Genomic DNA, 13,477 nt, shown 5'->3' on the forward strand with positions numbered 1-13,477 from the left:
TTTTTTTTTTCTTTTTCGGAGAGGAGCAACACACTAACCCACAACCTACAAAGCCACTCAGAGGACAGTTGTCAAGCCCATGCTGAGTCCCTGCATTAAGACGGAGGGACACTTTCCAGCTGCTTTGTTGCAAGGATGGAGAGCGTGGGTGGGAAGCGGGGATGCGGGGAGCCTCCCTCGGACACTCACCATGGGCATCATTGCCAGCCCATCCCAGCATTCCCTGCCCTATAGGACATGCCCTATAAGCAACCCCAGCAATATATTCACCCTGCTGCTCCTGCAGGGGTGTAAGGGAGGACAGTGGGGCCGTCAGGGCCATACTCACCCTCTTGCCCGCTCCTGGCTCCTCGCTCCCAGCCCAGCGCCGGCCGCTGCTGCCTTCTGCAGCGATGGTTAAAAGCGCTTTTGGAGCAGAGCCTGCAAGCGCCGCAGGGAACCGTGCTGCCTCTCCCGCACGGTCAGGACAGCTACTGGCACCCAAATGTCTCCATTTACGGTCAGGGCCATGCGACTGCATTTCTGCATCAGCCCGGGAGCTGGTGCTTTTAAAGGGATCCCCAGTTTTGGCAGTAGAGCAGGGCTGGACACCATTTTTCTGTTTGTTTTTTTGTGGCTTCCCAGGGGAGATTCAGCCCATCCTGGGGCTTGTTTATCCCACTCTGAGGATGGGTTATATTGTTGTGGTCCTCATGCAAAACCTGTATCCAAAGTTAGACAGCTTGTCCCTGATGGCAGACCATCCTCTGTACCATCTAAAGGGGAACCTTTGCAGTTTTTCCACCATGCCAGCCTCGGTAATCACCCTACTTACTGGCATACAAAACTGAGACAGCAAGAAAATGCAGTTAAACCCCCACTGACTGCCATTTCCTGAGCAATACTGAAAATATTGCAAAAACTCTAACAGCACCTTGGGAACATTTAATTTCTTGCCCTAATGGTTATTAGTGGAGTTATTGCCCTCAAAAGATGCTGCACCTTCCCCAGGACAGCATGCCACAGCCTGATCCCAGCCAGGATGAGCCTGGAGGAGCAAGGGACACTGGTGTGTTCTGAACTGAGCGTCTCCACCGGCACGGCCACGCTGGTGACAGCCATCTGTGTGGTGGTGAATCACCAGCCCACCAGGCGTCTCGCCACCCCAGCATTGGCTCACAGCTACCAGCGTCTCCCAGTCTGTCTTGGAGGCGGTTCCTGGGGATGAGATGCTGAAGCGTGGCAGGCACACTGGAGACAAGCCCTGCGCTCCTGAAGGACTCATAAACTGCTTGAGCAGAGTCGGTGTGCAAGGCAAAAAGGTTGGAAGGGGATGTTCTGTGCATCCCATTAATTGTGGCTGTACATAAACACGTATCACTGTTAATGTGGTTTTCATAGAATCATAGAATCATAGAATTGTCTAGGTTGGAAGAGACCCTTGGGATCATCGAGGCCAACCATCTACCCTACTCTACGAAGTTCTCCCCTACACCATATCCCCCCATGGACCCGCTTGCATCGCAGCTGGGAGATAGAAATGCTGCAGGCTTCCCTAGCTTACCCCGAGCTGTTTGGGTAGTAAGAGTCACTTAAGAAGTGATAACATGGACATCCAGGTGGGTTGACAACCTCAATATCTACAGACGAGTGTGGTGCTGACCCCCACGTCTCTCCCTGGCTCTTCCAAATCCGGCTCAGTGCTCCTTGGGGAGAAGGTTAGAAACCAAAAGCCCAGTTATTTCCTACGATCAAATTTCAGAGCCCTCCAGACCCCACAGACGGCTCTGCTACGAGCCTCAGAAGAGCTCTATTTCTGCAATAACTCCTCCAGAGAGAAAGAATTAGGAGGCTTAACACTTTGGGATGACAGTTGCCGGAGCGGCCGTCAGATAACAGACACCAGCAGCCGGCACAGGAGCCCGGAGTGAGCCAGGCCGCCTCATTCAGCCAGCCCAGAAAAAAAAAAAAATGTTTATAAAAACCCACATGAAAAAGAACGAATTGCCAATTACGCAGAAGTCTTTAAATAACGCAACGCAAACCTTTCATGTGCAGCAGACAAATGATACACGGTCACAGGGAAATAATATAACAGATAGGGAGGCTGAGAGCAGGGAATGTGAGCAAATCCATTTTCCAGAAGCCAGAAAGGGGACTTGCTTGCTGAAAAGGATTAGCTGGATAAAGCCAAACATTTAAAAAAAAACCCCTGCATTAGAAACTAAACACGCATCAAACAGAAACAGGAAAAAAACCCAGATTGTAAGAAGATCCAAGGAGCGATGCTCTGCTCCTGTTCAGAAAGAAAATGCTGTCAAAATATATCCTATATAAACTTGCCACACACCCCAGACCATCAACAGGCATTTATCAAATGAAACACATACGAAATGCAACTCTTCTTCCTAATCCCAAGTCAAACGGGCTTTGAGTTTCAGACCCTCAGGAAGAGATTTCCATATGATCCTCCTCTGTCTCCATTTATGATTAGCCCTTCTAAATTTCAGCATTTATCCGACAGAACACATTGGGGAGGGCTTTCTTTCATCCGCAAAGCCTGTCTCTGCTTTTCCTTAGTTGCTGCTGTACCGCTCTGCAGCCGCTCGACTTGGGAGGAAAAGACTTTAGTCAAGACCCTTTGATTGACTAAACCCAGGATCACTTTCCTGGTGGTGGTAACCCCAAGCCCTTGTGTTACGTGCCAACACTGAAGCAAGCCAGCGTTTGCAGGAGGGGTTATAAATGCTGCCTCTGAGCCAAAATCTTACTTTTGGGGCTCAGTCATGCAAATAAAACATGAGTGCATGAGGGGTCCCACTGGCAATAGCTGTGTGGTCAGACTGAGTGGTCTTTGGAGTTTCGGGGGAGAATTTGTGATGGCGAAACGTTTCAATCTGGTCTGGCGGAGCTGTCGCACAGAGCCAAGGCTGACTCCTGCGAGCAACCGCAGGAGCACAGTTACCGCTTGCCATCCTCCTGCAGCCTGAGGTATGGTCCTCGTTAACCACCACTTGATATGTTTCCAACCACATATTCGTAAACCCCCCCGAGTCTGATCACAGCTAATTTGCAGACAAAAAAGGGAGTACATTTGCTTAATACACTGCTTTTTGCAAACACCCTGATCGTTCCCAGATGCACGCTTCTGCCCAGCAGCACTCAAGGCAGCGGGAGAGGAAATAATTGCAGCTCCCGAAAGTCACTGGCCTAAGCAGTTTCTTGATGCTCCAGGAGCCCTTCTGCACCCGTTCGAGGGAGCTGTACCCATCTCCCTCCTTCAATCAGACCCGGTGTCTTCTGCTGTTTTTTTCCACACCAAAATAAAGCAGCAGGATCCCTGAACCCTCCTCTAAGCAGACCGCTTGATATCGCGCACACAAGCTCTGCAGGGCTGTCTAAAGCCAGATCCGGGTGAGGATGGCATTTTGATCTCACCCACGGCAGAGAAATCAGTTCTACTGATTCCCAGCAGTCTCTCCAAAACTTGCCGTAAGAGTGTGAAATTAGTTATGGAAAAGCTTCCAGGTAAGGTTGAGGTCGGTGGGAAGGAGGAAATTTCACAGGAGAATTTGAGAACCTGGCTCCTGAGCGATTCAACCCAATGCAGGTCTAGATGCTGAGGCCCAGCACAGCTATGGAAGAATCTCTTTCCCAGAATAAATCAGTAGATCAGCCCTCTGTTTCAGCTGGTGGCAAGATACTCAAAGAAGAATACAGCTTTGAAGTAACAGCCAGAAGCTTGGGGTTGAATGAACATTTTATTTACCACTTCTTATTCGGTTCAGCTATGAGATAAGGTACTAATAAAAATAATGGTGCTCAGAACTTACAAAGCAACTTTTATCTGGAATCTTAGCACAAGTTACAAACAGTATGGGTCAGCTGGAGAGACTTCCCCTGGCAAAGTGCACATTGCTCCGGGAGGGAGCTTAGTTGGTTTGGGACCTGCCAGGGCAAAGCACCACTCATCTGGGTCACATCAGCCCACTCCTGGCCTGAGTAGAGCAGCCCCAGGACCACCCCAAAGCTGATGGCTTTGCCCATGCTTTACAAGAAGGCAAACCAAAGTGGTGTGCCCACATCTGCAGAGTATCGGAATTGGAGACACACTTCAATCCAAACATCCTCTTCCTCTGTCGTCCGCTCCACCCAAAAGCGATTTATTTACTATTGCCCCGAGTAGAAGTTACCTAACACCATCGAAAAGCCTCTATTAACCAGAGAATCCCGTACACATACGGGCACAGTGCTGCCAAGAGAGCTGTGTCAACCTGCACGCAACAGAGCTTACTGCTTTCTCTGGGCATGATTTTTTCGTACTCACACCTCCTGGCTTTCCCCATTCATACGTCACTTGAAAACAGCAACACGATTTATTGTACGAATAAAATCCAGTCGCGGGTCACTTGCGAACTAGTTAGTGTGATTTACAGAGCAATCCGCTTCCTATATTGATCACTAGAAATTCCCACGGAAGGCGTGATCAAACAGTTAAAGAAAATAATCATGTGACATTGTTTCTGGTCACTCAGAAATGGACACAGATCTTCTCAAACCAGCCTCCCCAACTGTCATCTTCACCTGATTTTTTTGGTGTTGATGATAAAAAAAATAATGAAATAAGCAGATTGGCCGGGGCAGCTCATATAGATTTTTTTTTTTAACCCTGTGATTATTAATATTGGGAGCAGTGCTTGAGCAGAGCTGTTCTTCAATAGCCCATTCATTTTTAATTGAACTAAGAAAAATTTAAAAAGGCATTTATATGAAATAGGAAGTCAAGTGCTGCGTCTTTGTGACGAAGGTGGCTGGAGTTCCCCCAACCAAGCTGCTGAGCCTCAGCGAGCCCGGCGCAGGGATGCTCACCACGCAGAGACCGTTTGGTATGGCGGTTTGGTTTAATTAGTCATCCCAATTTAGCTGTTCTCATTCCAGCCCTGCCCTGGTTAGTTCATAGTTATCCGGGCACTCGAGGAGTGTCTCAGAGAGCTGAGGGATTTCGCCTCCTCCGTGACTAAGTACTTGAAAAAGCGTTACCCATTAACATTTTGTTAATGGTATTTTTAAGCAACTTTCCGGAGAGTGAGGCTGAATGTACTTCCGACGATTCAAGTCGCCTTCAGCAATCCCCATTCAGGTTTGCCCGTGCTGGGTAGGATCCTGCCCTCCTCCCACCTTATCAGCTGCGTCGGAAGGGGGGGTGGGGGGGTGGAATTTGGGCAACTATGGGAAGTTTCATTTCCTGCTTGTTGGGCTGCCTGTGGCTGGCCGGCAGAGTTTGTAGAAGGGAAGACATTCTTCTCATTCTTGTTATTAACCCGTTGGTGATCTCCGAGACAGGAGCCAAAATTGTCAGAATTGCTCAGGATGCTCCAGCTTCCATCAGCCCATCGTTACACAGCCCACACCGGCCTCTCCCTTTTCCTAATTTTCCATATTTTATTTTTCAAATAAAAAATAAGGCAGATGGAGCACAGACTTATTTAAATGCACGTTTGTGTTTGACACACGATTTACAGCCTCTGTAATGTCTCAAGCAACGCCTGCCCGCGGCACCACAGCCTCTGCTGCTGCCGGCCGCGCTCCCGGCACAGACTGGGGCACGGGGCACCGCCACCTCCGGCACAGCGCATATCCCAGACATGAAGGATGGCAAATAGAGAAGATATACAAACAAACGCTGGAGGTATTTTAAGCAGATGCAATACATTTCTCCAAGCTGAGCAACGCCTCAAAAAATAGCTAAGTGATATAGTAACAGTGTCAAAAATGACCAGAGCTGCTTTTCTATTGCTCTGGCAGAGGCTGGGAGAGTTTTGGCACAGAATAAAGCAAAATGTGTGCTGAATTAGTCCTTCCCACGGATATGTCTTTGCAGATCCTCCCCACCCAGCACTAATGAAGCTTCCCCGAGCTCTGCACGCCGCCACGGCATGAAGTCGCTGAGAAAAGCAGCTGTAGAACCCTTTTCTCTCCCCACCCTGGTGAAAATCTGCAGCCGTAGCGAACTCTCGCGTGGGGAAGCGTGCGGTTCCTACCTGAACGAGGAGCTCCAGCTTCCTGTCGTCGAGGAGGTGCACTTGGCATCTGCGGCCCTCCGTCATCTGCAAGAGAGAAGAGGCACGCGTGTCATCAGGGCGCTCGGCTTTCCAGCTCGGCACGCGGCTGGCGGCTCCCCCGGCGCGAGCTGGAGGCTTTAATTTGCTGTGGTGCTTTCAGTTTGTGTGTGTTTTTATTTTTTTTTGTGTGTTTTTGTTTGGGTTGGTTTTTTTTTTCTTTTTTTTTTTTTAATTAATCCCCCTTCTTTTGGCACTGGGGGAAAGCAAAGGCTGGAAGGAGAAAAAGAAAAGCCAGCCCGGGTGGCTGTCACGGAGCAGCGCGTGGCATCTGCTCGGGGGCAGCTGCGGGGAGGAGGTCACTCCGGTGTGAAAAATGGGAACAGGGGGACATTTCGCAGCACAGCGGCCCCGACATTTCACGCCGCAGCCTCTGGCTTGGCAGCTGGCTTGGCCGGCGGAGGGGCCATCCAGACAAGTTTGCCCCAAACCCCTCGACAGCAGTGATTCAGCCGTCCCGGAGGTGGCACAGAGCAAGCGAAGCTCCTGCCTGGGCTGTGCTGATGGTGCTCCCTGGGGTTCCACCAGCTGCTCGTTTGGGCCTGAATCCCAAAATGGGCTTGTCCTACTTGGGGTGTCCTATTTAAGATGTGCCACTGGAGCCACTTGAGATATTATTATACTGGTCCAAAGGTGCTTCCATACCAGTAGAGTTTATTACAACTGTTAACAAATGATATCAATAAAACTTTTAGGTATGGAAGACTACTTCTTCCAAAGTCCTGTAGATTGGGATGCTAAGAAATAAATGAGCCACAGCCTGAGGAAACTCCTTGACAGTCGGCCAAGCCCTTTCCCGGCTCTCCTCTCGCACAGAGCACCGTAAGCGAGGAGCAACTTTGCTTTGCAGAGTTACGGATCCGGACTCAGCCCCGCAAAGCCCTTCAGCGCACACAGGCACAATCCCGCTATCTGTTAATGGGATATGGACTGCCTAAGCCTCTTTAGCTCTTGGAAATCCCTTTCTCAGCACGACTTAGGCAGCACGCAGGCAGCCCCCCTGGCGTGGGCTTGCCCATGGCACTCACGCATGCCTGGACCCACAGCGGCACGGACCCAGCTCAGCCCCACAGCATGGCTCGGTCCCCCAGGGACCCACCACCCTCCAGCCAAGGCACCTTCCTGAGCGCTGCATGGATCCCCAGCTCAATTTAATGGTGTTTCTTGCTATGGCAAGTCCTAAAGCATCACCAGAAAGGAGCAGAGGGTCTGCGGGAACCTGGCAGGGGGGTACAGGCTGTTGGGGAGGCGGCTGCTGCAGCGCCCTGAGCATGTCTGCCCTCATCCATCACCTCTCCCCACCGGTGACAGCTGAGCTGAGCCCCCGATGCAAAGCTGCCTTGCAGAGAGCAGGGAGATGTGGGCTTGGGGGGTTAACTGAGGACAGCTCAGCTTTCTGCTTTAGCTCTGCAGGTTAAAAATCACCCGCTCAGGTGGCTCGATGGGGCCAGATGCGCTGGCATCCAGGAAGCGGTGGTAGAGGGCCGCTGGCAATGCCTCACCATCAGCTTCACCCGTCCGAGAGCCCAGGTGGTGTATGGCCATTGCCATGGGATCTACAACCTTGGCCATCTCCAGCAGCACCACTCTCACCCTGCTGGTTGCCTGCTCTCAGCACAGGAGCCCACCGAGCTCTCCTGGATGCTCCTGTGCTCCCTCTTGCCAGCTCTGTCCCACAGCCACCTCCCTCTTTCCTGGGGCCAGGACAGACCGAGCCTTCTCCTGGCCGTAGCCTCTTCCCTGTAGCAAAAATTCAGATGGGCCAACAACTCTGTTGAGCCTGAAGCCGGCCGTGCAAGGTATGGAGTTTATTATGAGACATCTGCAGTCAAAATGAGCCTTTGCCTTCAACCCATCCCAAATTTACAGTCCTGGCATGCACAATCCCATGCGATCCAAGCAGACTTTACCCCTGTTGTTACTCACACCAGAACGCCTCTGGAGTATTGTGTGCACTAAACAACATCGCTTTGCTTCTCGTTTTCCGTGAGCACAACTGGAGCCTGGGCACTGCAGCCAAAGGAAAGCCATGTAAAACACGGCTTCTCATAAATGTCAGCCAGCTACCACCATGGCAATAAATTGTCTTCTGACTAGAGTTTCCTCCGGTAAGTAATGTTATGCAAAATATGGCTTCTCATAAGGTATATTACTTGGCGAGTGAGATTTTTCTCTATGAACTCTGTATTAAACAGCTTTCAGCTCAGTGGTACAGCTACACCAGAGGCTCGCAGAAGGGCTTCCCAATGGTTTGCCCCACTGGGAATAAGGGTGGCGTGGGTCATGTTCACATGGGCGCAAGGAACCGCAAGCTTTCTCTGCTGGGCTTCCCCAGAGGATAAAACTCCAAGAGGTTGAGATCTCTCTCATCCTCTTACTGTCACATATGTGCTGCATCCCCAAGATGGTGAGCATGCACTGATATTCCAGTTTTAAGATGAGTTTACGCAAGGCAAGAGATAAAGCAGTGAGTTTATCATGGCGGTAACATGCGATGGCAGGGATGGAAACACCGTCCAGCTCTTGTGTGTTACACTCCATCGGTTGTACCAAAGTTGAAATAAGAATAAAAGAAGGAGAAAGGGGGAAGGGGGAAAATTTTCTGAGATGTTTGACTTTGTGCTTTAGTGTTTCAGCAAAGTGCTTGCTTTCCGCGTGGAGCTTCTTTAGCTCTCCATGCTTTTCCAACCCAGAGTTTCGTATCCCCTTAGTGCTCTATCTGCTTAAAGAAATCCCAGATGCAAACAGCTGGTAACACGAACTATCCGAATAAAGTGAAGCTCTGAAATGCAGCACATGATGGTTGACTAATTGCAAGGCATTTCATGAACATCACTTGCAAAAAAAGGGAGAGGGAAGGCACACTGCTTTCACATCAGCTTGTCCCCAGCAGTTCTGTCCATCCGCGAAGTGGCTGTGAAAGACCACGATCGTTTTTACAGTTTGGTCTCACAGCGTGCGAGCAGACAGCAAGGCACGCACCTTGTTTCTTTAGTGCCATCTTGTTTCTGTCCCTCTCAGGGGTTTGAATGTTCATATTACAGTGTAATGACCTCAGCTGGTGGCCTGCAAGCCGTTTCCACCTAGGCTATTCTGCACAAGAGAGGGTGAAGAGCTGCTGCAGGAGCTGGAGAGGATGCATCAGCCACTGCACAGCCGCGGGGGGAGAAAGATACCCAGCACTGGTCTCTGCTCCCAATCCCAGGTACCAATGCAGATGGTGAAGGAGCGTTTGGCTTTGGAACCAGAGGCTCCCAGTTTTGTCTTGGGTGATACCTTGAAGCTCAGAAGGACCGTAACATACATGGCTGGAGATCTGCTACAGTATTTCCTTCCATAGACAGGATGCCCAGCCATGGATCTTTTCAGTTCCCTTTGAAAGGAATGGTGTTTTCCAAGAGAAAATGAAAGAAAGGAGAAGACAGACTTCCTATTTGATATAAGCTGACATATGATGGTCCTGTCCTCCCTCCTTTATGTTTTATTATTCCACCAGGTGTCTGAAGCCCACACTATGTGCATTTTTGCATTGCCAGATCAATACAGACCCTGCTAGTCTGTCTGAGTAAGAAATGGGAAAGTTTCAAAGCACAGTGAGAAGGAACTGATTTAGCGCAGTCTGTCTGCATGAAAGATGCTGTTTCTGATGCTTTGCAAATTGGCTGATCTGTGGTATCTGCTGCACCACAATAGATGGGGCTGTGGCTGGCTCTTGGGAGACAAGTCAAGAAACCCTTTCTGCTTCTCTGTGTAACCAGAGAAGGGAAATCAACACCGAAGCCCTATAGATGGATACATGGGAGCAGGAGGTCACTAAGTGTGAGCTAAGCTGCACAGGTTTGGGTGAAGGATGACTACAAGGAATGCAGTGAGTTTCACGGAATCATGGAGTTTCAGAGTTGGAAGAGACCTCTAGAGATCATCTAGTCCCACTCCCCTGCCAAAGCAGGATTGCCCAGAGCACATTACTCAGGACTGCATCCAGGCGGGTCTTGAAAATCTCCAGAGAAGGGGACTCCACCACCTCCCTGGGCAGCCTGTGCCACTGCTCTGTCACCCTCACCGTAAAGAACTGTTTCCGTGTATTTGAACGGAACTTCCTATGTTCCAACTTGTGCCCATTGCCCCTCGTCCTGTCACTGGGAACCATTGAAAAGAGGTTCCCTTTAGAACCCACCCTTTAGACACTTGTAAGTATTAATAAGGTCTCCCCTCAGCCTTCTCTTCTCCAGGCTAAAGAGTCCCAGCTCTCTCAGCCTTTCCTCATAAGGCAGATGCTCCAAGCCCTTAATCATCTTAGTTGCCCTTCGCTGGACTTGCTCCAGCAGTTCCCTGTCCCTCTTGAACTGGGGAGCCCAAAACTGGACACAGTATTCCAGTTGTGGCCTCAACAGGGACCTCCTCTCCCAAGGCTCTTATCCAGAGAAGGATGGGGGGAACTGAGAGCTAAGAGGCACAAAGGTGTGGCTTTCCCTTCACCATGGAAAACAAAAATCTCAGCAAAGAGACAAGAATCAATCATTGAGCAGAGCTACTGACAGAAGAGCATGACACTTGATGGGGCAGGGAAGCGTGAGAGTTTGCTCCCGATCAAGTCCTAGGTTTCACTGTGAGCTCAGTAACTGAGTTTTCTTGTACCAACACAGACCCCCAGTTTCCTTCTGGAGGGCATGAGCCCTCCACCCTTACTCCAGAAAGTAAAAAGTCAGGTGTCTAGTTTAACCTAACAGTTGAGATGCGCTTGATGCTCAAAGCAGAGAGAACTTTCAGACATTTCAAGTTAGATGAGACAATTCCCAGGTGAGCTCCACCGTTGTGCCTGCTACCTGCTCAGCCACCTGCACACGGTTTGTCCCATACCTGGAGCTGAGCTCTAAAGTTCAGCCCAGGAGAGCCCTCCAAGAGCCAAGGATGTTGCATCCACATCAACCCCCAAAATTTCCGATGCTTCTCAAGACGTGTGAAGAGGTGGGACCGTGTATGCGCTCCTGAGTGCTAACAGTTCATCCATATGGCAGAGAGCTACACACGCCGGGTGTGAATATGGGCCACATGCACTTCATGGGCCAGACTTATCACGAACTCAGATGGAAATTATGTGCCAAAATACAGAACAGATTTTTTTTTTTTTTTTTCAAAACAGCTCAGTACATCATATTTTTCTGAAAATCTGCCACTTCTCTTAGTGCCTGCACATGCGGCATGACCCCTGAGCACTCAAAGAGCTGAACACGAGTGCTTTTAAAAAGCTCTGTCATTTATGTACGTTTATGTATGAGTGTGTAAAGACCAGGGATAATATATCTCCAATACACAAACACAGATGGTGCTTGTAAGGCACATGAAGATCTGAAAGAATGTGTTTGTGTGGATGAGGTGGGGGATCAGTGTGCAGGAGAGCTGATCGCACACAAGGCATATGTGCTTAGAACCATAGAATCACAGAATTGTCTAGGTTGGAAGGGACCTTTAAGATCATCACGTCCAACCATCAACCTAACAAAACCGCCACTAAACCACGTATCTCAGCACCACGTCTACCTGTCTTTTAAATACCTCCAGGCCTGGCGACTCCACCACCTCCTTGGGAAGCCCGTTCCAATGCTTGACCACCCTTTCTGTGAAGAACCTTTTCCTAATATCCAATCTAACCCCCCCTGGCATAACTGGAGGCCATTTCCTCTTGTCCCATCGCTTGTTACTAGTGAGAAGGGGTCAACCCCCACCTCTCTACAACTTCCTTTCAAGTAGTTATAGAGAGCGATTCTCTACTCCTTGGCTTCTACACCTTGAGGATGGGAGAACTGATGCTGACCTCCTTTACAAAACACTTTGAGATCCATCAGTGACAACAAGACCTGACATACACGCTTGTTCTCTCTAATATAGGGATGCTACAGAAAGGAAATATCCTTTGTGGTTATTTGTGGGATCTTCTGCGTCATAGCTCTTTTTCTCAGGGAAAGGACGTTTTAGTTACTTTTATCACAAGACTTTAAATCTCCTTTGGAGGCTCCTACCCAAATATTTACACAACGGGTTTCCTAGGGAAGGCAGGCTGGCGGTTGTTTTGCTCTGCAGCATGAACTGCTCTGGTGATTGCCCTCCTCTCTATTCATCTTCGCTGTAACTCCAAACATTGTCTGGGAGAATCCTATAAACAGTCCATGACACAGCCCGAAAACCCGCACCACGCTCACTAATCCCCGCACGCCCGTCACTTTGTCACTAAATTATCAGCAACTGCCCACAGAACTGCGCCATCCAACACAAACAGCGAAGGCGACGGGAGGAAACAGCTCCAAAGGGAACCTTTCCCTTTCAAAACGAAAAAACCCTCCTGGTGAAAGCGCCGTCACGCTAAATAACTCAAAGGCACCAAATGCAAATGCTATTTACAATGGCAGTTCTATAAATATCTGAGGCACGTTTCATTAGCCAGTGACTGCAGAAATAAAGAGGAATATGGCGTATTCTTCCATGACTCAAATCAGAAATGGTAATTGGAGGCAGAATATTTCCTAAATGCTCACTGCCTGTATGGGAGGCAATTACTGTGCTGAATACACAAAAATCTGTGTCACTTTGCCTGCCGTTTGGACAGACCCGCTGAAAGGAGATAGGGAGAGATGACAGCCCGCTGATTACAATAAACTATTAGATTAAACATCCTGCTCCCACTTGACCACCTCTTACTGCTTTCCCATCCTGGCAACTCCTAAGCTTGTAGGGAGAGAGAGGGGGATAACGCAGTGTGTTTTCGATGTCTGCACAGTTTATTTTGTGCATGTGGCAGCACTTCGCTTCACTTCCACTGGATTGGGACTGGTCTTGCAAACGGCTGTCTGTCGCACTGACCAGCACTGTCTCTTCGTTTGTCTGCATCCATCTGTCATCTCCTGTCCTACATTCACACTTCAAGATCCTGGAGGAATGGACTATGTTTCTTTTTCATGCCATGTGTTTGCAGAGCATCCTCCCCAGTTGCTGCTCTGCATCGGCACCTAATAAATAATACCGACGGTGACTGGGATGAGGACGGCTGTGAGAGAGTGTGCAAAGAGCTGAGCCACATGGCCGATCCTCGCATGGGTACCTGGGGAGAGGGGACACGGCCTGTGTGTGGTGGGAGTGTGGTGGGAGTGTGGCTCTGAGTGTAGTGGGAAGGGAGCAGCCCAGGCCGGGCGGCTGAGGAGCAAGCAAGGCTCTTCCCAGAGAGACCTGCCCTCAGGGTTTGCTCGTTTTTGCAGTCCTTTGGTTGTGACCCAGTGGGAACAGTCCCTGAAGAAGAGGAGTGAGGTGACTGTTGGTGCAAATCTGGTCCATCTGTCCCAGCCGTGGGGCCTGCACACCAACCTGCGCTGGCACGCACGTCACCG

The 13,477-nt window shown here is 49.8% G+C and overlaps 1 protein-coding gene across 2 annotated transcripts in view; it reads right to left on the reverse strand.

The window, feature by feature from the left end:
- The window catches only part of FRMD4A (FERM domain containing 4A), a gene marked incomplete at both ends in the record, with an annotated part of 383,738 nt that overhangs the window by 128,203 nt on the left and 242,058 nt on the right, over window positions 1-13,477 (reverse strand). For both annotated transcript variants that reach the window (XM_082485576.1, XM_082485575.1), the window contains one exon: window positions 6,021-6,086. In XM_082485576.1, coding sequence (XP_082341702.1) covers window positions 6,021-6,086 — 66 coding nt within the window. The remainder of the gene's footprint in view (window positions 1-6,020; window positions 6,087-13,477) is intronic.

The sequence above is a fragment of the Vanellus vanellus genome (genome assembly GCF_965231255.1).
Source record: "Vanellus vanellus genome assembly, chromosome: 1".
NCBI lineage: Eukaryota > Metazoa > Chordata > Aves > Charadriiformes > Charadriidae > Vanellus > Vanellus vanellus.